At 38.0% G+C, this 27,876-nt stretch overlaps 1 protein-coding gene across 3 annotated transcripts in view; it reads right to left on the reverse strand.

Moving 5' to 3' along the window:
• Positions 1-27,876, reverse strand: part of LOC148084695 (chemokine-like protein TAFA-5) — a 120,978-nt gene that overhangs the window by 37,866 nt on the left and 55,236 nt on the right. For all 3 annotated transcript variants that reach the window (XM_087787837.1, XM_087787838.1, XM_087787836.1), the window contains exon 2: positions 9,382-9,531. In XM_087787837.1, the coding sequence (XP_087643963.1) occupies positions 9,382-9,531 (150 nt within the window). The remainder of the gene's footprint in view (positions 1-9,381; positions 9,532-27,876) is intronic.

The raw sequence follows: 27,876 nt of genomic DNA on the forward strand, positions 1-27,876 counted from the left end.
AACCTTTGTGAAAAGACGTTTTATTTGGGCCACCGGGTCATCCTGACCCAGAGCTAAAACAAGGGTTAATTGTAAGTAAGTAAGTAAGTAATATTTATTTATATAGCGCTTTTCTAGACCAGGGTAATAGGCCACGATATCATCATGAACAACAATCTACTTTGACTTTATTACAAGACTTAAATCCTAATCATATCTTGTGATACTGCCTACTACCATATGGCCCTCTACATATGCATTTGATATAGTATCATATTGAAGAGCTGCTGATGACCCGTCTACTTAACACATGACGGGGATATGAAACATGGTTATAACACCCTTGACACAATGATATTAGTCACAACACACACTTGATATAGGTGCTACCATACAAGTGTTCCCTCAGTCGTTTAGATACCAATGTTCCCATATATCTTTGGTCATGATATAATAAGGCTATAAGTGGTAGAAAATGGTCACTGATGACAAGCCGTATGCTCCCTTATTTCCATTCTCCCACCTTCCCTTCTACCTTCATTGCTCTCATTTAGCCGGCGCATCCTTCCGGCAGAGTGCGCGCAGCTGCACGGCCGTTATGGATGGAGTGTGTACAGCGCGCACAAGCCAGACGCATTCATTATTAAATGAACCCGTGTTCAGATGAAATTACTAAGCCGGCCAATAAAGGTAAATTACCAAAGGAAAAAAAAACAAATGATGCAGAGAGGAGCCGGAAAATTTCGTGGCATTAATGAACAACATCATTTCTGAAAATGGAAAGGAAACGAGGAGTTGCACCTCTCAGCCGAGCTGTGGAGAGACGGTACACAACATCGACTACCTAATTAGGCTTTTTATCATTTCAGTCACAATAGAGTGCCTCCTTCGTTATTCGGCCCATGTTCTTGTGCAGCTGTTGCTGCTTTAATGAGGAAGATAAAGAATAATCACAGACATGTTATATTTACATCCAGAGGACGCTACATTACCCCCCTTTGTATCAACACACACGCCGCTGAAAACCGCCGGTCGTTGTGTACTGGTTAACGACACATGTGGTTATGACAACAATTTTGGGCAAATTATTGAGTAACAATTAGGTTTGATGTTCAAGTAAAGTTTTTTCATATATTCTACCTGTGATACCGTTTGTGCATTATTGTATTGACTTTAAACAGATTTCTAATTATATTAATATAAATTTGGTTACACTTTAAATACTCTGTTAACTTTCTATAAGGTACATACATGTACTTTATAAATCATGTACAAATTGATAACAAATACCAGTCACTAGTCAGTTAAGAGTTTAATTATTATATATTCACTAGTTATAATGGAAAGTTATTGTTGAGTGTTACCATATTTAATAACAGAAGGAAAATATAAGAGGTTGATTTTCAATTATGCCAAAAATAACGCACAAGTTACACGTATATCAGGCTTTTTTAAAACAATTTTTGGAATGATTCCTAAAAAATATTGATAATTAATGTAAGGCTAAAGTTTTTTAACCACGGCCATAAAAGATTCCAAGTCAGTACCGAACATATTTCAGAACAGCATCTGGGTAGGAAACCCCATCGTGAAGGTTGTCACGACAATTTCACAAATATAGGGAAACACTGAAGGACAAGTCGTCTCCTGACATATTGCGTCTGGGCTTCAGTTACTGAGAGGGGGGGGGGAGTCAGGGTGGGCTCAATAAGATTGTGGCATTTTCATAAGTCCTTGATAAGGTCGGCCATGTTTGTCGGTGGCAAACTGATTAATCCAGAGGTGATTTCAAGGGAATCAAGTGCCGCACAAACACACTAGCAAGAGTCTCTCCAGTAAACACACGTCAGTTATTGCCTCCATGATTATACCATCGTCGATTATTATTTCAAAGCATCATCGGGAGGCTTCAACAGAACAAAGTTGTAATAATCAACAAATCCTTGACTTGTCCCACTGTCAAGTTCAATTCATAGATACAGTAAATAGAAATAGTTGCTAATTATCACTTGCTTCACACACACCCACATAAAGACACAAAAGGGAACCAGCTTCACTTAAAAAACATTTATAAAGCAGCAAAAGGATATTCATATATGTGATCTATTTCACTATGTGGCAAACTTTCTGAAAAAATAGTGAGCTAACAATCCGTCATGCAGGAAGAGGTCAGCATCCTCTTTCTCCCTGGACCAGATTCATTATAATAAAACAAGAGAGCACGACGACCAACAATGAAGCATCCATAACACGTGACGCTATCATCACCTCGGAACCCGCCAACACCTGGGTCCACTTCATCACCGCAAGCTGCCAGATTTATGAAGGCAGACTTCCTGGAGGAAGCGTGTCTGTGCACGGATAACGCAGCTTCATTAAGCGGCTAGCTCGGGTGCATTACGACGTTTGTGCGCTATATCATCTGGCATATTAAATATTTACAGTCAACATATAAATATGGAAATGGTCTTGTGTGATGCGCATATGCATCACTGACTTTTAGCCGCTATTTCAGAGGGCAAAGTAAAGTCGGCTTTAAGATGCAGCTATGCATATCTCAATAATTCAAGAAACGCATGTACATATAACATGTATGACATCATCAATGATGTGAAACTGGGAACGTATGAGAGTGAATCATCAGATATATTCAAAATGTTTAGACAAAAAAACATGTGGTAAATGAAAAACATAAAATTAGATTAAACCTCATACACTCAAACTGATGCAGTACATTTCTGAATGGAACATTAATGTTCTTGCTTTAATTGTTAATTTAATTTATTATAATTTTCATTCATTCATCTGGTAAATACATGTCAAAGCAACTTTTTAAACATTTTTTTAGTTAGTCAGTGCCCTTGTTTTCATTTCATATATAGTCATAAAATAAATGATTTAGAGGGAGCTGTAGAATTAAGACACAATATCCCCAGCGTTGGTATGTGCCACCGGATTAAATTTGGGGAAAATTAAATGTCACATTACTGGAGAAGAATAAAAACCTCGGGAGCAGATTATTACAAAGAAAGCAATAACCGCAGATATTAAAAGTTACTGTGTCGTAATAAAAAGTCAAGATTTAACAGTCATGATTTAATTTTCAAAACACAGCCTGGCGGTGAGAAGGATCTTTTTTATTGTCTAAGTAACATTGATTAACAGTGATTTTTAATCGTCTCTGGTTCATCTTCCACTGTTAGTGATTGTCGTGAACCACCGGCTAACATTCAAATATTTTGCCATCACTTTATTGTACAAGAAAAAACTCATCAACATATTTAGTCTTATATCCGATCAAGAATGTCAGCATGAAACATAAACTTTAGGCGTGGGATTTAACATCATCGATAACTGGAAGCGAGCCTGAGAAAGCTCCAGCAGTCCAGCAGATGAGTCAGCCCTTAATGTTGGATCCATCTTGATTTGAAGCGTCATTTTTTGGCGTGTTAAGAAAAGATCTCAAGCCTTATATCCAGAACCCAGATAGGAAAACAATGTTACTTCTACTTCTTCATCCATAATCCCTCTATATTGTTTTGTCAATTTTGCTATAAACAACTTCGATGGCACGTCGGCTGTAAATGGTTTTCCTGACGCTGTAATAGTGACGGATGAGTCCACATATTCTTGTATTCCTGGAAAAAAGAAAGATATGTCATTCCGATACAATTATTCTTTTAAACAAATGCGTTATGGTGCGGCGGGTAGATGAAAACAAATATTTCAGTAAATCAAAGCTGTCGGAAGAATGATTCTGAGAAAATAAAGGCTTCACACTGAATCACTTTCATAACCACCAGTGAAAAAGTGACCATTTGCACAATGAGTGCTCTTTTGCCAGATTCAAAAAACAACATATTTTACACAAATAAGTGATGATGATGAAAGTAAAAGTTCACTCGAGGAGAGACAACACCTCTGAGGAACACGTTTTGTTCTGTGGAGGGACAAGTCCACAGAAATGTACTCCATATTTGGTTTCTGAATTAGACACTGCACATCTGCTAAGCTTTTTGGCCAAATCTTCTTTTCTGCATATTTTCTTCTCAGTCCAGGACACCACGTGCATGTGTGTGTGAGTGATGTGATCTGACTGGTGTGTGTAGATCGTGTTATTTAAATTTGCTGAACTACACATACTAACATGTTAATCATTGCCTGTGTTTTAAAGAATTGTTTGGTTTGAGTTGGGAATGAGATGTGTAGGATTTTTTGTACAAAAGTACACATACCAGGTTTAATCATGAGGAAACCTTAACCCTTGTATGCTTCATTTAAAACCAGCTGTAATTTATTCAAGACTGTGTTGTTCCGGTTGTGAACTTTTCTCTTGGGTAATCGATAACTAACGATGGAGTGTACAGATACGACAGAAACAGTTCTTGCTTCAGAGTGAAATTGGACATTATGTGAGAAGTTTCTGTAATAATCCCCCTTTGTCATATAGACTGCTTGACAAAATACCCTAAACATGATCATATAGACAATGTATATAATATATATATATATATATTACTTTATATAAAATAATATATATAAAACCTTTACTATTCAGTAAAACCTTTACTATTCAGTAAAGGTTTTAGGGGGTCATGCAACCCCAACAAGTCAAGGTTCAAAATTAAACTATATGTATTACAGACTAAGATTTTCAGGATTTCAGCTCCATTTACCAATTGTAAGGAGGCACAAATAAGGCACATGGCCCCTCCTGTAAACTTAAATATGAATATCAATAAAGCGTATATTGTATTTAATAGATTCTGGTCATCCTTGCAACCAACAAATTAATGTTTTATTAAAATGCTGAATTGTACTTGTTCCACCTGGAGTATTTTTTCGTATGAGGCTCGACGACGACTAGTTGAAGCTACCTTCTTGCCACTTCTTGATTATGGTGTTGTTTTGTAAATGAATTCATCATTCACGGTAACCTGGCCTTCTCTCTTTATGCAACGACTAAGTCATTGGCATGTATTTATCTACAAGGCGATATTAGGTAAACTCCCTTGATATTTATCACTGTATATGTCTCGATAATGTGTTTGAACTCTCAGGATATGGTGCTCATGACTGTTCCTCATGCTCGTACTGAACTGGGTACAACAGCTTTTAAAAGTTTTCTTTGAGGTCACCATGGAATAATCCTCAGAATCTAGTGACTTTTAAAAAATTTAAGGCTGTCGTCAGGAATTTGACGTCAGACTCTATCGGCAATTGTGAAGGTTTTTAGTCAGTAATCTTGTTCTTTTTTTCTTATATTTTACTATTGCTCTTAATATTATATGTAATTGTTTTTTATGTGTAAATGTGCTTTGCTGCCCATCTTGGCCAGGTCTCTTTAGTAAAGGAGATTTTTATCTCAATGAGACTAACCTGGATAAATAAAGAATAAATCAAAAATAGAAAAAAGGTTTGAAAGACAAGACCTAATTCAGCCTGTGGGGATGTGACATGGTTAACATTTGCTCACTCGGTCTTTCCTCACCTTCATCTTTAAGAAGTAATGAATCATCTACGACCGTCACTTCACTTCTGGCTTCAGCCTCAGCGAACGCCTCAATTACAGGATCATAACAAAAGAAGACAAAACAGACAAGGACTCCCCGGTGACCCATCGCCGCCACCATCCGCAACCACAACCACTCTCTACGAGTCCCGGGAGGTGACCTGCTCTCAAAGTCCATCTTTCACTTTGTTATTTAATGGGCTCTGTGTCCTGATATGAACCGCCGTCTTTTGAAAGTCACGCAGATGTTAACAGAGTTACGTGCGGACGAACAAGGTCACACATTTGGCTAGATGGTGGATATATTGAGTAGAGTCAGATTTCACAGGTTTAAATCCTGTGCATACTGGCAACAGACAAATACAGGCACTGGTATCCGTAGCGTTATGAGAAAATAGCGTAACTCTGGTTGTGAATAAGGCAGAGCGTAAGGTGTTTGCATAGCGAGTGGTGAAACAAGAGAGAGAGAGCGGCACCGGGTGTGAGTGAATAAATGAACGGGCGAGCGATAGAAAGAGCGTCTTTTTGAGTTGAGTTTACGGTTGCGTGTGACAGTAAAAGTACAATGTGATAACAGTGTCGGAAAATAAATATTGTATTATATATGAGCCGCATCAGAGTCAGCCGGCATGGAAGACGAACTGGTTGAGCTGTCACGTGACCGCACTTTTCTGAACTGACATATATTAATAATAAATACAAATTGCGTCTGAATGTGGAGAATGATCTCCATGTGGCCGTCTCCACAATGAAACCATGAATGGACTTGCTGTGTTCATCCATCTCATAGGATGAGATTAACGCAGAAAAAAAAAAAGTTGCCAAAATGTAAATTTGTGCAGCAAAAATGTAAATATGTTTAAGTTTGTGGATATTACATTGACAGGGATGTTCTTCATCTACTTTTTATTCCTCTGTTCAAAGTTGAGTTTGCACATGACAACAATAATGTGTACTCATGTTGGATATTATTTGACTGAGACATTCCGCTTTTATATTACAATACATTTTTAAATGTAAAATCAAAACAGGCTTCTCTGTTCTTTTGTGTTGTTCTTAAGCTCGTGTTTGGATAAGCTAAGTGCGTATGGCCTGTGCCTCACATTTTATTTTATTTTTTTCAGTAACATCTGGGGATAGTGGGGGTCGCCAGTCTCTGGCACCGTTGCGGGTTGAAAAGTTTGGGAACTCTTGATTTGGAGGACTCATGTCAACCACTTCTTTAAATATGAGCAGTTTCCTAAAACAAAACCTCCCAGAAGCGGTGACAAAGCTGTGGATTGAACCAAACAGCTCCAGATGACTGGAGGACAGCGTCGCTGTGGGTGGAAAATAAAAGGCAAATTACAAGCGAGAGCCGACCGCCAGAACTCCAGTAGATTAAAACTGATTGAAATCCTATTTGAGGTGTTTGGGGTCGTTTATGTCAACTCTCTCTCTCACTTTCTCCACTCCAATATCCCCCACAGTTCGCCTGAATAAATAATAGCCTGGCTCTTTCAGTAGGCGGTGTCGCGCAATAAAACGAAGCTCTGAGAGTTTGTAATAATGTCTGCAATAAAGGCAACACAACAGTCAGTTTCTAAAGGAGATTTCCCACTGAATGTTCTTACAGCGGCCATTTTGGACCCATTGGAATGAGAAGTAATCTTCGTTTAATTGGGTTATCTCTTTGGAAACAACATTTATTTACTAGTCTTTTTTTTTTTTTTTCTGAAGCATCGTTTATTGAAATTTTTCACACACATCAATCTCAATCGAGTCGGCAGTTTGAAATACTTGGTCATCCTGCCTGAGGGTCTGAATCGGAAAAGATTTTTTTTAGATTAAAGAGCCATATCCACTGTTATCCAAGTGACCGATCAGTCAGTTTGAACTGATGTGGAGTCAACCTTTCAGAGAGCAAATAACAAGAATAGAACCGCAGCCCAGCATCAGCACCTCTCGGTCCTGGGATGTGGCAGTTGTCGGCAAAATACCTGTTATTTTGCGTGGTTTTTAGCCAGTCCCTTTTTTTAATCTGACCTACAACACACAAATAATTTAAAGAAAAAAATAGTGAGGAACATCTGTGACACAAACTAACGTTGGGACAGTTTTAATATACTTGTTTTGTAATCATGCAGTGTTGTACCTGAACCAGTTCATTGTATGATAGTTCATGAATTTGTTCATATTTTGGAGGAATTTGAACTGGACACAGTATTTTTTGCCTGGTGGATTTGACTGTGTGACCGTGAACATCTCACTCTCTCCGTTCATCTTCATTTGATAGTTTGCCAGATTTCTACAGAGACTTAAAGACACTAACCCAATAAAACACACTGTATACAGGTCTCTATTTATCGCCGACTGAAACACCCAATCGTCGACAGATTCGTCAAAAATCCAGGATTATTTCTATAATAATTTTAAAAATTGAATCACAAGGTCGACGAGAATGAAAAAAAAAAGTATATCTATTTAAAGACAGGCCCATGGCTTTATGACTGCTACTGTGGATGAATTGACAGTAATGATGCCCAGACCTAAACCTGGTTCTTAAGGGTTCAATATTAGATGCTAGGACTCTTATTTCATTTTTATATTCCCCCATTAAATGCAAGAGTCTCTTATTTTATTGTTTTCGTCATCTTTTTTTTTTTAACATCTATTTCATTTATTCTTTTATATCCAGTATTCCACAAAAACAATTACAATTCCCGTGTTGTTTTTACAATTCTGACAAATAATGTATTTTTTTCTGATATAACAATAACATCTGATGTTTTTTTTGTTTTTTTAAACTATTACTTTTGCTATATTGTTGAAGAAGAGGTTGTAGCAACATATATAAAAAACAAAACTACTTCATTCAGCGGTGAACCCTTAAGAATCTTGAATTATGAACTATGGACTGAAGTAGTTCATTTTAAAAGTGGTGGACTGAACTTTGAACTAGTTCACAGAGACACTGCATGTATATACATAGTTTAAATTTAAGACATAATTGTGTTTAAATGTCAGTTTAATAAGGAATAGTTGTTTCGCGGGTAATATTCTCATTTCATTATTATGACATACTAATGATATATTAATAAAAATAATAATACATTTACTAAATAATACATGTTTTCAAATACCTACACTTCGATATAGAGTCAAGCTTTAGGCTGCATCTAAGGATGTCAATATCTCAAATAATTGTATGGCTTCATCAATAAGAGACAGGACAGACGTGGAACGGGGAATGTGTGACAATTCCCCAACAAAAAAAACAATTGAAATCATTGCATTTATTCATTTATTAAGAATGAATCTCTTTATTTGTTTATCTGGTCTGTTAAAAGTTGTTGCTATTAAAATAAACTATTCGTGAATTTTTAGATAAGGACCAAGTCAGTAGATGATGAAACGATTTCATCTTTTCAAACTAATCCAAAATAAGTGTACTGTATTCATGTCAGCTGCATTCAAGCACCCTAGACACCAGAGAATGAAACAATAAAATAGCCTCATAAAGCTACACAACTGTGATAAGCTTCACATTTACATCAGCAAAATTCACTTCCTGTCACTTCCATTTGAAATACAGCCCATTAAGACTTTGCGGCAAAGAGAAGTTTGACAATATAGTGTCACTATTCTGCAGAAAATAAGCCATTTTGGTGAAGAGGGATTTAGAGATGCCCCCTGCAGCGACTTTATTAAAATGAATCAACTGAAAATGGTTTTCTTACAAAGACCGGCCTGTGATCCACTTTTACACCTCATTGTAGGTTTATCCACCTTAAGCTGCCGCTTCAAGAACCAGAACCGCCTGGAGACTAATGACAAGATTACACTCCTCAATTTGCAAGAGGTTCACTTCGCTTCTGCTTGTTTACTGGAATAGGAAGATCCACTCTTACCGTCCACACATGCGGGTCTGGCTCTCGTGGTTCCGGCGATCTGGCCCTTCTTACAGGCGCAGCGGGCCGTCTGCCTCGCAATGGTCCGCCGTGGTTGGCTGCTGTCCCGGTCCAGCGTCACAATCTCGCATGTCCCCGCTGCCAACTGGCCTGGAGGTGACACAGAACCAGCAGGTTAGCAAGAAGGACTGTGATTAAAGTTGTACTTTTCAAGCAACGCAGTTTTTTAAATCATCTACGGCAGCACTTTTGGCAGGAGTTGGTGTTAATTATGTCAAGTTTAAGGGATTGTAATTCCCTTAATGGGTCGAGACGAGATGGGAAATGTCATTACTGTCTTGCATGAAGCCTGAAATCATTCGGCTGCAATCAGAAGTCAATAATAAAGCAACTGCTGGTTTGAAATTATCATTTTAGTAAACATATTAACTGAAAGAAACTCTATCTACATCACTGATACATAGCATTTTAGCATAATCACATGGAAAGGCAGAAATATATTTATAAATGAAAAATAAAAAGTCAAATTGGCAGGAAACAACTTTTGGAAGCAGCCCGATTAAATGTTCTACAAACGACATCCGCAGAAACCTGGGATCGAAACTCTTTCCACCTCCTATCACTTGTTGTCTTAATGTGGTGGCAGCGGGTGGGGGCTGAAGTCTATCCCAGCTACTTGAGAGACGGCAGAGAAAACAAGAGTTCCCCAGAGAAACAAGCACGCGATACAATTCCTTGCAAATAGAATACATGCTCTATCTCTCTCTCTTCAAGAGTCATCATGCTGGAATCAAACCTGCAACTTCCCTGTTGTGAGCCTGCATAAGTGAAAGAGACAACAACACTGTGCTGGCTTCACTCTTCACGCACACGGACATAAAAGCAAGTGTCTAAATATATGTCGAGGAGCGCCCCGTGACATCCTTTGTCTTGTACTGGAGTCAGAGCGTGTGTTTCCGAGTCAATCATGTAAAAAGGATGAGTTCATTGTGAGAAACAACTAAACACACATATAAAGTGAGCAAGGAAGGTCATCGGAAATAAGTACAAATGAAAAAAATATCATTAAACTCGTAACCAGTTAAGAAGTCACACACTTGTGTCAACATAATCAGACGGTGAAACCTAAAAAAGAGGAAATCTAAATTTATTTGCAACTTTTAAAGACATGAAAGTGTGTTTTTGCTGACGAAAAACTTTAAATTTTGTTTATTAACATAACACATTTAATAAATGCTTACATGTCTCACTTTTTTGATTAGCTAGTAGCATAAGTAGCATGACATCAAGGTGCTTTGTCAGCTTTTAGGTTGTTTTTGATGTCTTCTTAACTTGAACAAACTGTTTTACAATTTTAAGATACAACTAAAGAACATACCTAATGAACAGTGACAGCGTTGAAGTTAAATAACTCCTTCTTTTTGAAACTTAACGTTGAATTTATTTTATCAATAAAAGTATTTAATAGAAGAGAAGGACATCTTAGGAATGTAGACTAAAGGCACAGAAAAGGAAAAAAAGACCAAATGAATTCAAATGGTTTTTGCCATTAAAGGCCATGCTCTATCATCCCACCTCTTCAACGCTAATGTAGCCATTAGCCATAAAACCTGAATACCGATGACCTTTGTAATTGCCGTCACCCCAACCTTCATCTTAAACACACTTCCCCCTCCTGTGTTCAATCAGGTGACCTTTGCCTTTGGAGCGGGGGCCCTCGCTGCTCGCGAATTAACCTTTGTCAGAACGTGTGGGGCCTGAAGGAGGCGCTAACACCAGAGAGGCTTATCAGCAGCTAATTGTGATCGGCAAGAGGACGGAGGCTGTGATTAAACCTGTGCTTGAGTCGCCTAGACTTTGGTAGCTGACTTAATGAACTGAGCAGTGAGGGGGTCACACGAGGGGTAATGGAGAGCCATCAAGAACAATCACCTGTGGTGGATGGATGTGAGGTCCCTGCTGGGCCCGTACCATCTTTGAACAATGTTTGAAAGTCAAATCTGCCTGAAAGTCTCTATAATGTAACTACTTCATACCAAACTACAATTCTAAAAAAAAAAACTAAATCACCTAAAGAACCAAACCATACCAAATTGAATCAAACACAGACAGGTAAAATTGTGTTTCTGAGGCTAAACTATATATTTCAGATGGTCAAAAGAAACTAACAAAATTAAAAACAAAAGACAAGCACTTGATGAAACCACAATAACCACAAACAACCATTTCTACTACCTTCAAAACTATAACGTTTAGCTAACTTACAAGTAATCACAGGGTTTGCTAAATAAACCACTGTCAAACAAACAATTGTGCAAACATCCTTAAAAGCTAGAAACCAGCATTTATTTATCTCCAGCTCCCATTTAAGAGGCAAATACAACTAGATCTGTTCAAAATAACTGATTAAAAACCAACAATCAAACTACCACAGAAGCCAGGACAACACTTGTGACCTGTGTTTGACTAGAGCAAAAATAAAACATGTGGACAACCAAACATTGAGCAATCAGCAAAGATTATTTCATAGTTAAAATAAATCAAATCAAATAAACCCTCCCAAATCAGCATTAACTTACAATAACTACAATGTTACAGTTTCTCTTTATTTTATTTATTCTATATGGTACTTTTAAATTGAGTAATAAAGACAGAAATGCTAGCGCTAGCTAATATGAACTTCAATGGGTACCCTAACATAATTAGTGTGTATCTCGCAAACCTGTACAAAAATATGACAAAACTAGCCAAACACCAATGAAAACAACAATGTAACAAAGCATAAATCAATGTCTTTTCATGTTAGATTTGTGGTAATTATTACCTCTTTTCAAATGTGTAATCCAATATTTTGATCTTCATCATCAAAGACATCAATCCATGTTTGCTAATTATACATTCCACTTTTTTTCCCACCAAAATAATAAAAACTTGGCAGTGACCAATTATTTTAGCTCCTAACAATTTGTTCCTGCAGAGTCGTACAGCGAGGCGTGTGCCTGACAAAAATATTAATTCAGCTTTTCCCGCAGCCAAATACCAGAAGCCCCAAGTTGATGAAACGCTGGCGTTTAATGAGCTCCATCGACTCAAGAAAGGCGAACAACGGCACTGCGACGTGAAATCTGCCACATTCCTTTGAGCCTGTTGACTTCACACGTTGTATGTCGGTGCCCCAGCGATCTCTGCGGTTACGTAAGACCACCAAACAGTCTATTCAGACTTCCAACAGCAAAGATGACAAAGACGGCAACGATGTGTGAGAGGGAGGAGGGGGATGCGGGGGGTACGGTGGTGTGGATGAGCCGAGTTTATATGACAAGTCATTATCTGCCATCACCCGTGGAAGACAAGGGAGACGCGAGGAAAGAGGAAGTTAAATGAGGAGATATGAAGAAGAGACAGATTTGAGGAAAGCGGGCGATGGCTTAAAACATTTCGCCATGAATTTCTCAGGAGAGTAAAGCAGAGTTCTATGGTTTCCCCCTCCTTGTCTGCAGATAAGTTCATGAGTATTAATGTTGCTGTGATGAAGTCGCTGAAGCTAACGGTTGACATTTCAGTTATTACATTTAATAATGCCAAATAATCTAAGGTCATCGTCATCAACGAATAAATGAACCTGCTGTTTCTCCAGGTCGACTAAGAGTCACGCGGACAGTTGACACACTAAACGCACCAAAACCTATAATAAAAACTGGCAAAAGATGGACAAAAACTAGGAAAAGCAAAAGCTACACACAGAAGAATATGAGCTGAAAACACAGCAGGAAGAAAAGCAACAAATTAACCATGAATCAATGTCAACCGACAACACCCAGGATCCACAAAACCAACATGTCAAGAAAGGAAACAATCCACATAGAGGAAACTGGAGTACACAAAGGAAACTCCTGCATTATGGGTAAAGCAAATCCATCCAGAGCTGATGAGCTGCTATTTGTTAATTACAACTACACCCCTGATCTTTGCAGAGGGCCCCAGATATGTAGCGGTGGCCATGCTCTCAGACAAATTCCTGTGATTGTGTCTAGAATCCCAAATCTGGGTTATTTTTAGCGAAGCTTTGCTGCAGTGCTGCTATGATTTATCATCGTCCTTATCAGCTGCAGTTGTTGAGTAGTTGTCAGCTTGGCGGCCAAACGGCTGATTAAAATGTATGTGTGACCACCCGGGAGCCCGGCAGGCGGCGGAGGGAGATGGATTCATTTGGCAGGAGCGACGGCTTAATGCTACGTAATGTTATTGACGTACTCTGCTGCTTTATTATTTCTGCTGCCGCCGCCGCCCAGAACGGCGCGGTCGCTCGGCCAAAAACGCTTTTGACAAACGTCCAAGAAGGCAAACCACGTTAGCCACGTTTCACCTCCCCCGGTCCAGACCTCGGCTTCTTTGTGCTGATCAAGTAAGAAGACAATGGGAGAGAATGATGAGCACTTTTTACTGCAATGTGTTGTTTTTATCCACATCTTTTATTAACAGCCCCACATTACGTCATTACACGTTTTATAATTTACTCCTCTCTTAGCCTCCTTTTTCCTACTTTCTTTATGTTTCATAATCTTCCTGTCAGCATTCGGTCCCTTCCTCCTTTTTCTCCCGCCCTTTTATCCCATTTCCCAACTCACTGTGTTGTTTTCTCACTTCCTTCAGTTCCCTCCTTATTCGATTTTCTTCCATCCTCCATTTCCTCACCACTTCCTCCTTCAAGACTCTTTGTCATTGAACAGTTGCCTGTACAGCAAGATTACCCCACCTTTCCCTTCTTTCATTTTTCATTGAATGTTCTCTAATTATAATTTTCTCCATCTTTTTAATTTTTCTTCATTACTTTTTTTCCTCTTTTATTTCTTAAGTAGGTACCCTTTTTTTCATTCAACCTTTCACCATTTTCTTTTTTGTTTTGATCCTTACATTCTAGTTATTTCCTCTCTTCCTTTTTTTTTTTTTACTCACTCTTGTCCTTTTTGCGTTTATTTTACCTCTAATAAATACCATGTCTCTTGCCTATGCTCTTCCCGTCCTCTTCTGCTTTCTATTTCATTTTCAATTTCTAAAAAGGTTTTCCAAAACACTCTGATCAAAACGACAACATCTCCGGCCAATTTCTTCTTTTGAAATCTGTTGTTTGGGTCTGGTACAATTTGAGCCCCATTAGTTTGGTTTAATTTAAGATCTAAATTAGAGAATTGTTTTTAGACATCTAGAGATAATAACGACTTAACTATAGCTATCACATTGTACTGACAAAAACAGTGCTTTTAGACGTTCCATGTTTTCTTTACTTCCAGTTTTTTTTGTCATTTAAAATATACTGTTAGATCTTGATCTACCTATTGGTCACTCCTGGTCTTGGTAGTTGATCATAATTTGCTTCTAGGCGTCTCGATCGTGGAAGAGTGTAGGAGATGAAAAAAATGACACGTCACTGAAAACGGATCGCAGCCGGATACGATTAAACTTCTCTTAAACTCTCCGACACTCACTAGACATTAATTTCCCCCACGGCGTTGATCAATCGCCCCAACGCCGTCGCGAAGCCTTGAGATTATTAACGGCCTGCACGGCAGCACCATGATTCAGAGCAGGTTCTAAGGATGACCCAGCAGGAGACGATCTGGTCTGGAGTGAGACGTCCAGCTCTGTCATCTGTCTCTCGCTGGTTTCACACTTTGGCTCGGCGAAGAGTGACTTTTGTTTGTGACTGGAGCGAGCAGCTGGGTGCAGGAAACAGCACTGGCGAGAGGTTGTAGAGTTGAGGGAGGAAATAAGGAGAAATACATCTGCCGACTTGTTCAGAAATGTTACCAAGCAACCGATTTCTACTGAAGTATATCTGTATATCAATATAGCTGAGCAAAGAAGGTTCTGCACTGTGAGAGAAAGAAAGAAAACCACTGGTGAAAGGTTAGCATCAACCTGTGAGTCACAGATGTGCTTTTAATCCAATATGGTTCTTGTCAGTAATAGATTAATGTAATCTTGTGTCCACAAGAGGTCTCCCTTGTGCTCAGAGCCATTCATTTACCAGTTTAAATGGGGACGCTCTACAGGCAAGTGTCTGACTTCATTTACAATATGTGAAATAAGACCTGAGTAAACACACACTAAGTACGTGAGTCATTTGAGTGAGTCACTTTGTCTGAAGGAGCTAGACAAACTATTATTGATGTATAGTCTATATATATTTAAGAGTGTTTCAGTGTCGAAACAAACGACTGGAAAATAAGTTTTTGTAAGTGAACTGACCTAAAACTTAGCAGGTCCAGGTACGAAACAATAATTACATTAGATATGAATATTCCAAGCGACGCAAGGAGCAAGATAAGAATGACTCATTCTAACTAATAACTGATGAAATCCCAAGTAAATAATGAATCAGGTAAATAATAACCTGCAGCAGTCCTATATAAAGGACTCTCCACTGACTCAAACTGGAGAGTCGCTCTCGTTTCCTTTGTTATGCTTCAGAAAATGCATAAATCGTCTAATGGCTGTAAAAAGTTGAGGCAAATATACATATTTCTATTTCCATTTGTCCTGATTATAACACATCTGACTCTTCGTAACAAAGCGAGCGCCTTTTGTTTTCCTCTGTGACCTTGTGTAAAGCATACGAGAACAGTGTATTCCCACGAGACGCCCCCCCAGCGCGCCACCATTTGATAATGAAGTCGGCTTAATAACACGGCGTTGGAGAGAAACAATGAGCGATCATCAATTAAAACAGCGCGAGAAAAGAAAAAAAAGACCTTTGCGACCTTTGATAACATCGGAGCGCTTCGACGACCGCTCACCCACTCACACACACACACACACACACACACACACTCATACACACACAAACTGCAATTAAGCACACTTTCTGCTCTCCCCCTCGAGGATATGTCGCAGCGGGGTGACATGGGAAGGTGAGCCTTTAAGTGTTGCCATGATTCTACTGACTGAAGACTGCAGGAGCATCACATGCAGGAACAAACCCAAAATCTGTTATTTTCGTAACAGTCCATATAAATGAATAGAAACATTGGTCTAAAATACTGCATTCACACAGAAAAATATATAATAAAAACGCTTCTATACTGCCATCAATACTTCAAAAACCAACAATGTTAGACTATTGCTAATTATTACTATTGCACTGATGTTACTTACTTACTTACTATTTACATGCACACTGCTAGCATGAACATTAATACAGTTTCTTGGAGTACTAAAACTATTAGCACAAATATTCTTGACAGTAACTACTGCACAACCTTGACTGCCACTACTCTTATCACTAGCTATTCCAAGGCTGCAACCAGTAATACTACTATTAACTGTTGCTATTACTATTGGTAATTTTTACACTATAACATGAGTATTATTTAATTCATGAGCTGTGATAAAGTTTGGCTGCTGCTAGCATCAACGCTACAATAACGCCCCTACTAACCACTGCTAACGTCACTTCTACAGCCTCTCATACAAGTTCTAAGTAGTTCCACAACTATTACTACGACAATTGTAGTTGTTATATTCCCAATTCTTTAAACATACTTGATTTCAATATTACAACAAAAACTAGAGCTACTTTGATATGGTCATGGCTAAGGATACACAGAAATGAAAAAGTCTTGACCGAAACCAAAAATCAGTTAACCAAGGCTGTAAACCAAAAGAAAACACCAACATAACTTATTGTGCTAATTATTGGTAATTACTGGCTATTACTTATGGATTTCTATTATTAAAGGGACAGTGCACAAATAAACATTTGTCAAATTTAAAATAAGTATAATGAGTTATTCAAGTATAAAAATGAAATCATCATAGGTTTGAGAAAGCAATTGTGGTTTTTTTCTGCAAAAATACAATGTCTGTTTCTCTTCACCACTTCTCACACCCCAATTATCCATTCTATGAAGCCCGGATTGCCATTGTGAGTTCGACAGCATAGGATATATATTATATATATATATACAAGGCACTATAACTAAAGTCTACTTATTTCTCTGAACAAACTTACATGGTGTTGATTTATTAATGAGAGTAAATGCAAGAAGACCGGGAAGATCAATTATCAGCGCAATAAATTGCAGAGGATCTAAATAAATCTGGGTGAAGCATGTTCAGACAGCAGTTTACGGTTCGTGTCCGTACACGTGTTTCAGTTGTAATCTGTCTTTGATAAAAGTCTGTGCATCCTAGTCGTGGTTGCTTCCTCTAAGAGTACACTTCAACTCATATATTACCATCTTTCTATCATTCTTTTATCTACTACTCCAACTACTTCACTGCCTTTTATACTTGTATGATGTCAACAACTACTTCTACTTAATAAACTACTAAAATAGCTTTAACAACATCAATATCACAATGACTGATACAACTAATGTATCAATAGCACCAGATCCATAAATATGACCCCCATACTTCTATGATAATTACAAATACAGATTAGGAATAAGATTCATACTTTTTAAGATTCTCTTCATCCACCCACCCATCCACCCATCCACCCATCCACCCATCCATCCATCCATCCATCCATCCATCTATCCACCCACCCACCCACCAAATCCTTTGTGATTTTATCCATTAAATACACTTTTTCCAGTATATTTGCCCTCCTTGGATAAAGATATTTTAGAGGTCCAAGCGAACCTAATTTTTCCATACAATTGATGACACTTGACTTTAAACGCAAAAAAAAAAACTATAATATGTCCTATAATGTACAGCAACAAAGCATGGCTTAAGCAAAAATTATATGACTCCCATTTTGTGCATGCTATTTCAAATGTGGGGCATTTTATCCATTTTGTAGACTAGATAGTTGTATTAACACTTCTGTTAACAAAACATCCATGATGACACAGATAATGATGTAATAACTACTTAGAGGTCAACTAGTCCCAAAACCCAACTTTCTGGACCTACTCCCCGAAAAAAGGTTTTCAGTGGGGCACTAGGCACATCCTCTAATGTAAATATTTCAATCAAAAATAGTGAGTTATATAGAGTTTTGTGCAAACACACACATACTGATGAGTATAATAGAGGTCCAATATCAATTTAGGAGACACTTAAATAAACACAGTTTACACAACAATGACCTTATGTGACGTTATATGACGTTGAAAACATGTTTTTTCAATAACAATATAAACCACAATAATAACATAATTATATATTAATCATGCAAAGTGCAGTAATAATTACTAACATAATGTGTTGATGTGTTGTTGAGAAATCATATCCATGCATGGATATAGAGTAGACAGAAACATATGTACACAACAGTCCCATATTTGTCACTGCTAGCTCAGCAGGGGTCGGTCAATGCACTCTGATGTCCAGCAGGAAACATCATCTCTCATGTTGAAAAACATGAATTTTTGTTGCTGCAGTGGAGAAGTCACAGACTCTCTCTCAGCGGGAGGCCACTGCCTCGGCCAGCCTCTTAAAAAATGCAACGCTGGCTCTCGGCCAGCAACTGAAGAGCAACCTGATTGGTCATCACTGATCTCGTATTCCTCGCCAATGCTGGCACAGAAACAGACGAGCGGATGAAACAGAACAATTCTGCTTTTTCCATCTCCTCTTGGATCAATTGCTGCATTGTTGACTCACAGAAGCAATTCCGGGGCAAACTTTTCTCTCCTTGCTTTTGGATGTTAACACAATGACTTCAGGTATTTAATTACTTCATGCAGTGACCTGAGGGGAATTGAAGTGATGTAGTTTTCGGAGGTTTCTCATCAGCATCTGCACAAAGGCTGAATATTCTGGGACTAGTGTGTGGGCCAAAGAACTCCTCAAGGACTTTTTGTATGAAAGGGGCAATTAAAATATGAAGAAAAACAACTACAGAATTGATGAATTTTAGGATACTGGACACGGTGGGGAATTGTCAGAAGAGGTTCTTAAACCGTCTCAGATGAAGGATGTTTCATTTATTAACAACAGTTGGCATGAAAAACTAGAAAACTCATCAGATTGTCTATACGTATATTCCATGTGTCAAGCTAACCTAATCAGAGTAGTAAATGACTCTGACACACTTGGAAGTGTAAGATTCAGTTGTCTGGATGTGATAGAATCAGCTACTCCAGCGTTCAGACCAAAGTTCTTACAACACAAGTCACAGGGAGTCACTCAGCAAAGGGGTATCAAGTGTCCCCATGAGTCAGACCCACTTGTTATGAGGTGGAAAAGTACTGCTTTGGTATCAGAATAATAAGTCAGTGTTCCCCACATTTCTGCTGTACTCCCATGTAAGATGTATTGTTCTATATGTTGCTGCGCTGAAAGACACCTCACAGCTAGAGAAAAAATCATTTTAAATAAGTCTGTGTTTCATGTCTTCACCATGTTTAGCTGGCTCTCCTCATTGTAAGAACTTTTTCAATGTATGTTTTCTTAGTCTTTAGGAACTACTGGATTTACCAGATTTGCAAAAATTAGTTACAGTAACTCACTCAGACTCAACTCTTGGGATTTGGTGGATCAACTTTTTGTCTAAAAACTTTATAATAACTTCATAATAGTAAGTTTATCAAAACAATTATTTTCTCGCTTATCTGTGCTGTATATATCTGCATCCGTCCAGCCTTGATCGTTTCTGTTGTTCACTCTACTCACTTAATACCACATTCAAATAATTATATTCATGAGCAGTAAAGTCGTGATGACGTGTAGAAAATCTGAGTATATCTCTGTAAAAAACAGGAGACGGTTCAGGGCTACAATTAAAGTAATAAATATGTAGCAACAGATGCATCAAAGAAAAGCTTCTCTTTCAGTAGATGCTCAAAGTGGGCAAAAAGAGACAAAAGTTTGTTATTTACGTATAATAATTGAAGCGCATGTGTTCACTCACACACGCCACAGCACACAAGTAGCTTGTTTCACCGCAGCTCCATCAGCATGCAGGTCGAGCTGCCGCAGCAAAGAGGTGATTGAATACTGAGGCTGCGGGCCCCGGCACACACTTTAATCTCCCCTCCCCATTTAAAATTGGCCTCTGCACTGAAGCTTTGTCCTGCTGGCTCAACCAGGGCACCAAGACCCTCGTATGTATTCGGGCAATGGTTCTATGAAACACGAAGCCTTAAGTAGCTTGTGTCGCTCCATCAAATTTTGCTGATCGTGCAACTTTTGATAATTACAAAGGATTGATCTTATAATGAACAGGATAATGGAGTAGAGGGTCCTGGAAAAGGAGTTGTTGATCCGCCAGGTGGACTGACAGGGTAAAGACGATTACCAGGGTGTTGTTTGTCATCTGGTGAGGGTCCCAGTGTGCAGAGGGATGGTAAGACATTCGAGGTTGAGTTAATACATGTTGACCGATTTAAAAACTTGGTCAAAACACGACACTACAATAAATACCTAACAAAAGTAATACCTAGTCTGAAGCAACGCAAGGAGGTTCAACCAATCCCAAGATGGGGTGGAGTTAAAACCCTGTCCCTCGAACTAGAACCCTACCTAGTCTCTTGAATGTGTCTTTCTATGCCAAAAAGACTGTTTTAAAGAGGGTTTCTGGAGTGTTCTATGAGGAAAAACCATAAATTAATTGTTATTACTCACAGTGAGTGAAACTGAATTCAAAATGTGTAATGTATAATATATATATATGCATACATGTTTGTGCAATAAATTTAAGAAAATGATTCCGAAGCCTGGATTCAGAAGCAACCATTACTTAAAATAAAAAATAAATTAAATAAATAATCTATTAGATTTTCATCCGGTTAGTCCAATAATTCAAAAGAGTGCCCTTTCATTGTTCGCTAACAGAATGTCTACCCGTTATAAAGAGTGATGTTACTGATAAAAATATATATATAAAGAAAAAAAACCAGTAAATATAACATACACAAAAAGTTATGCTATATTCCATCTGTATTCCATCCAATTAAAAAATGACAGGGTAAGGGGAAGGGAGCCAAGAAATGATCATAATTATTTTGCTATGAATCTCAATATTTGAATGGTTGTTAGGTTGTTTTTAATCCCACAAAGTTTCAGTAACGGTCTCTAAAGGATGGTCAAGGTTTTTAATTCGTCTCCTTGCAATTATTTGTAGGATATTCCTTTTTCGCTTGCCTCCTTTTAAAGCGGTTTTCCACTAATTGTCACTTCGATGTGCGCTGTATGTGCTCAGTGACCCGAGCAAGCCAAGGAGGAGGATAGTGCATCTCCACTGTTTAATTATTCAATGACCAAGAGTCAATATATGAAGAGGCAGACCCTCACTTGCCTGCAAAGCAGTCAGAAGTGTGGACACTGAGGTCTCTTTAATTTACTTCTCTATTACCAAAGCCCTCATCAGTGCAGGCGTTAGAGGGAAAGATGCTGTTGCTAGCATCGTAACAAGTTCATTGAAACATACTCAAAACAGCCTAATGGGGTCCCAAGAGCAGCCCGGCTGTATTCACAGATGGACAACTGGCATTGGCGGGAAGTTGGCATAGAAATTCAACGAAGAATTCCCTGGTGACAGACGGAATGAGCCACTCAACGCGTGGAGCTGGCAGCCACAGTGGCGTGAAAGTTAATATTCTTGTGCATGGGGGGGAGTAGGTGCTAAGCACTGGGGGTGATGAAAGCAAAGCAACTGGGCTTCAAGCCTTTGGCTGTTACAGTCACAGATATGCTACAGTCAGCAAAGGGGATGTATAAACTGAACATCTTCAAAGTCATTTTTATTTACTTTCTTGAAAAGACTGACCCTGCTGAGATATAGCTTTTGAACTAACCATCTTAAAAGTGACCAGTACCTGGAGTAAACCCACTTAGCAAAGAGTAAACTTGGGAAACTCTTAACAGCCTGCGTTAAGCTAGAACCAGACTAGCAACATTTGTAATGAGAGGTGCTAGTGCTAACAATGACCCCACCTTGCACTCCCCCTAACTAATGCATTTCATTATTTTATAAACCTATATTTTCAATGTGGCTCAAGTCTGGATTTATCTAATAGATAAAACCCAATTCTCCTGACTCACTCTTCCTCTCCAAGATGCAGTAACCGGTGACCGGTGACAGTAGCAGGTGACCTTGGGTGACCTGAAAGGCGCCGCCAAACAAATAAAATGTATTATTATTATTATTAGTAAGTCCTTCATCATGATGATGTTTTGAAGTTATTACTCTTGTATTACTTATTACTTCTCCCCCGTCTGAAATCTCGGTGAATGAAAGGTTATAAGACCGGAGTCAAGTAGGACATAATAATGGTCTTCACGCCAGTTGTAATCACACCCACTTTGTTTATACAATGAGTTCCTTGGAGGTGGAAACTTCTGGGATTGACAATGCATGGTGACAAACATTGATGCTTGACCAATCCCAGGTGGTTATGGTAGACAAGATTTAACCTCCAGGGTTTTCAGTGGACTGGTCTTAAGTACATTTTCCAATGTAAATATTTCAATGAAAAGAGAGTTTTGTAAAAACAGACACATGAGTACAATAGAGGTCCAACGTCTATTTAAGACACACTTAAATGAACACGCTAGTTGCCCTTTAAGAGTATTTTTTCAGAGATTTATAAACCACTCAATCCATCAGGCATTTTCTCTAACTGATGACAAAGTAGTGCAAGGATAGTTTTAAATATTCTGATCGCTTAAGTAGCTACAAGATAGTTGACATTGTGGATATACACACAGCTAGTATTGCTTGGGTTAGCCAAATTTGTGTACTTTCTCTGTTGACAGAAGTGACTTCTTGGGTTCAAAAATAAGACGTAAGCTCACTGTTACCTTAACATATCTGAACCTCAGTAATAGTTTGAAGAGCCTGCCATGTGTGACCAGCTCTGTCTTACTCTCAAATCCGTATCTATGAGGAAAATTTAAATAAGCCATCCATTTGTCAACTACATCATGTCAATCTCTCGCTTTTTCCCATCACAATATAGCATCAAGTTGCCAAGAAGAAAACTGATGTTTCAAGAATGTACTTTACGTTGTAACAATTGCATTGACGGACATTTCAGTGTGTCCGTCAGAACCAATTACTCTAATAAACTCATGCACGATGACATCCAGACGACACCAGATCTGAATATCTCCCGCTGAAGTTTGAGGCGTCGGAGGAGAAACGAGGGCTCAAACTATCACACGCCTACTACTGTTCTCAGCAGATCTGGTTTCCTTCTCAAGAACAAAAGATTTTTTTTCTCATTGTCGCAATACAAGTGTTGACAGCTGACTGAATGACAATGAGACGGATCATAAAATCTCTCCTCTGATCATGATCCTTCTATGGCTTTTACTGACTCCGACATGTTTTGGCTTTCCATAAATCCATACATCAGCTTCACACAAGTGTCATCTCTTCAATGTTCCATGCATGGTGTTTGCATCCTGTCCGATGACAGCGATGCTGAGTTGTCCTGTCAGAAAACAGCGACTTGCTGCCGCGTACAATCCTTCGCCTGCAGCATCTACATATTTATGAGGAGCCGATACATGATAATAGAGTTGAATCATACAGTATAACTTCATGTATAGAGAAAATATACCGTGTTAAGACCCGTCAGCTGAGGTTCAATTTACACTTTTCAAGAAAAAAGGTTTTCATATGTTAGCCCTATTTAAAGCAAAGATATTTGTATATATATTATTTGTAATGGTTCAATATAAAACAATTGTGACAGTAGAACTGTTCTTTGTTTGATGTTTGAAATGCTATTTTAACGATCCTTTTCACTAGTGATGATCAGGAATCTGATCTTTTTCACTAATACCTGATCGAACATTGGTCTGAAATACCCTATATCAGATCGATACCCCATACCAGGATTGGATCAGTGCATCCCTGTTTATTATTTTAATTTGGAGCAGTTTATTTAGAACAATACACTTTCAATTGCTTTCTAATTCTTGAAAATAATTCTATAAATGATTTTTGGTTTGTTATTATTGATGCCACATTTAAAAATGTCAAATGAACTGTACACAGATGAGCTTCAGTTAAATACAATGACATACAAGGCAAAGCTAAGTATTTGTTAAGGTGCAATATGAAGGTTTAATAAAAATAGTTCACCAGGTACCAAAGTAAAACTAGTCTTGTAAATCTTCACTCTTAGGTGGCCAATATCGTCGTAACAAAACTTAGCTAGAACAAGCTCACCCAATCTCACTGAAGCGAGCTCAAACACAATTCCGAGGCAGTGAAATATTTATGAACGTCTTTAGCGTGGAAGCTATTACAAAGAAGGAGCCAAGAGATTCTTCTACGGCCTCATGTGAGGATTATTAATCAAGCAATTCTTTAAAATGTATCAAAGTAGTGTAATTACACCGAGAGCATTATAAACACACTGCTTTACGCGCTTCTGTAATATTCCGTGTTAAAGGCTCGAGAGGGATGAGAGGGGCGCAGAGCATATCAGCCATCCGTCGGCAGGCGCGACCATTAACAGAAGAATTCCCTGAAGGCTTTTTTTCTTTTTAAGGCGCACATGTATAATTAGGTTACTTAGCACTCGGACCAATCTTATAATCCCAGCCATTTTGTTCACTTGAGCCTCGATCATCAGGTTTTTTAGAAAAGTCATTTGTTAATATATCCAGGATTTAATTATAATAAAAATGATGAGCAGCGGGTTCAATTAGAGGTTTGGGGCCTTCGTTCTGTCGGTAATCTGGCAATTAACGTGCATTTGTGGGTGGAATGTGATGAACAGGAAAGTTAATAGGTGTACGTTTTTTAAATGATCATCATTTCTGTAAAATGCGCAACCAGATGCTGAAATGTGTATCTTGTTTACTTGATGTCTACTGACTGAAACATCTCAAGACATTTTTATTCGTGCAGGCTTTTTCCTGATTTTCTGGAACTCCTGTGTTGGTTTCCATGTTGTCTTATGTATTTATCGTATTGGGTATTTTTTTTTATTGTTTAAGCGCTTTGTGACCCTGGTCTGGAAAAGCGCTCTATAAATATAAATTACTTACTTACTTACTTACTTGTCAGAATTTTTCTATGAAACTGCAATCAGCACAAAATATATTAGTTTAAATTGTCCATATAGACAATTATATAGGTTTCATGACACCACACTATATATTTTTGCCTTTCTTTTTGTATAAAATTTTGATAAATAATAAAAAAAAAATCTTAATTTAAACTGGGTCATATGTTTAAAAAATCATACTAAAATGTTAACATAGTCTGCCAAAAACAACATCGTATAGCTATAATCATTAAATACTAAGAGAAATTTATCAGTCACAATTTTGTATCGTTTTTGTCCACCTTTGATTGAATAACAAACCTTTAATTTTCACACTAACAACATTCCTATGACAATAAATTATTTTTCATGTCTCAAACAGAGTGTGTCTTGTCCGTGTCAGGGTGGTGAAGATGGATTTGTATGCCCAATAAAAAACAATACCTGAGTCGCATAAATAAGTAAATAACATTGTTTAGGGATTCATGCAATATTTTTTTGAGGTTTTATCTGAAGATTTGGATTATTTTCTAAATACAAAGTTGAAAACTCTATCCTTAAATTATTTCTGATTTACTATTTTTGGTGTCATATTTTATTGTAAATACTGAATGAATCGGTTTTACAAAAAAAAAAAAAGTGTATTTTATTGTGTTCTGAAAGACCCAAAGTATGCAGATGTCATAAAAAAAGTAACAAATCTCATATATGGCTGAACAGGTGCCTTGCACTCTTTAATTTGACACTGTACATTTAACTGTTTTTGGTCCGTCTGACAGGTGTCAGTCATCATGGCTCCCTGAACATAAAGATTCAAATGAATATGGCTGCAGTCCTTTGTTAACATCAACTAGCTCCTCTTTCTAACTTTTCTTAAAAACCAAAAATGGATCAAATGTTCACAACTTCCTCTGCTTCACTGTATTTGGCCATGCTTTTTTACATCTGTGGTGTAATCATAATTCATAGTGGTTAATAGTAAAAAAAAAAAAATCCTGTCCAGACTGAATAAAAACAATAATTATTCTCACTAGTTGACAGTCACGACATTTAAGAAACACCTGCAACCATCCCGGATGTTCTAATTCACAAATCAATCTTGTACACATTTGAAGCTCTGACTCACAGCAGATGTTTGAAATGTAATAATGCACAAATTGATGATCCATACACATTAGCAATGCTCTGTAACTACATGTAAGTACAGTTGATGTGTGTGACATGTACATATGCCACTCTAACTTAGCATACATTTAAATACCAAGTGTTTATTTGAAAGTTAATACAAACATATTCATTTAACAACAAGGAAATACTTGCTGCGGCCTCATGTTTATTTCATCTCCTGTAAGGTGTAATTACCCAGCAGATGGTCTTACATGTCAGAATCAGGTTTTAGTGACGTCTTGAAGAACATCCAAGAGGCTTTCTCTCGAGCAACTTTTCTTTGTTTTGGTACTTAAAGGATTCCAATTTGCATTGTAATATGTCATTTATAGTTCTGGCCATGATGTATGCGCTGCATCTCGGCGAAAATAAACACATCCGAATCTGAAACTCGGCTCATTTTTCACTTCCCTGACAAACTGGGGGGTAAAGAAGAACAAAAAACACACAAGTGGGAAATAAGTGAGGTATAGTTAGGGAGAAACTTTGCCGCCATAACTCTCCTTTAGACATGCAAATGCATCATTTCCGTTGGAAACAAACAAGCACATAAAAAGGCAAACTGTGCTGTATATTTCACACTCGTGAAGGGGGATACGTGGGGGGGTCGTTCGACCAGACATTTGCTCATGAATATTTAGACAGTGATGTTATGAATATTCATAAGCTGGAGCGCTGCTATCAGTACACAGATTTATGAGCCGGTGTCAGACATCTTGATTAAGCACTCGCTAACCTGCAAGATGGTGAACAACTGGATGTTTACAGCGGCCGACAGCAGCGTCAACGCTGTACTGTTGACCCTGCGCTGGCTTTGGATGACCTTTCAACACCATCTCAACACCATCTCAACACGTGTTACCCCTGTGGTTGGATTCTCTTCTAGCTAGCTTGATGTGTACACAAGCACTTTAGCTACATTAGCAAGTCCAAATGTTAAAACTGTTTTTTCTTCATATATAGCTCTAGTAGTTCAAAAGTGTTCAACGCAATAGTATCCAGTATTTAGCTACATTTCTACATATGTAAAAATAGGTTTCATTACACATTTTAGCTTGTGTAGCTTATTTCTCAGTCATATACTTGAAAACTTCCTCTGGATTTTATACTTTATTTGTTATCACGATGCATCAAGTTTAAGAGATGATGCTCTGTGTGAAATCATTATTTAAATACTGTGAATATATGAATAAATTACACAACCAAATCCAGACAAAGTGACATTTCTGTAGTTTTAAGTGTTCAACTATGCAGTTTGTCTGTCTTCCGCCTCTGGGTGTCACAATCTTCATTATCTGAGCATGGCAGCACCATTGTGTGCGTGTGCATGTAAGTGTGTGTGTCTGCAAGCAGGCCCGTGCTCATG

The sequence above is a fragment of the Callionymus lyra genome, chromosome 3 (genome assembly GCF_982586985.1).
Source record: "Callionymus lyra chromosome 3, fCalLyr1.hap1.1, whole genome shotgun sequence".
Classification (NCBI taxonomy): Eukaryota; Metazoa; Chordata; class Actinopteri; order Syngnathiformes; family Callionymidae; genus Callionymus; species Callionymus lyra.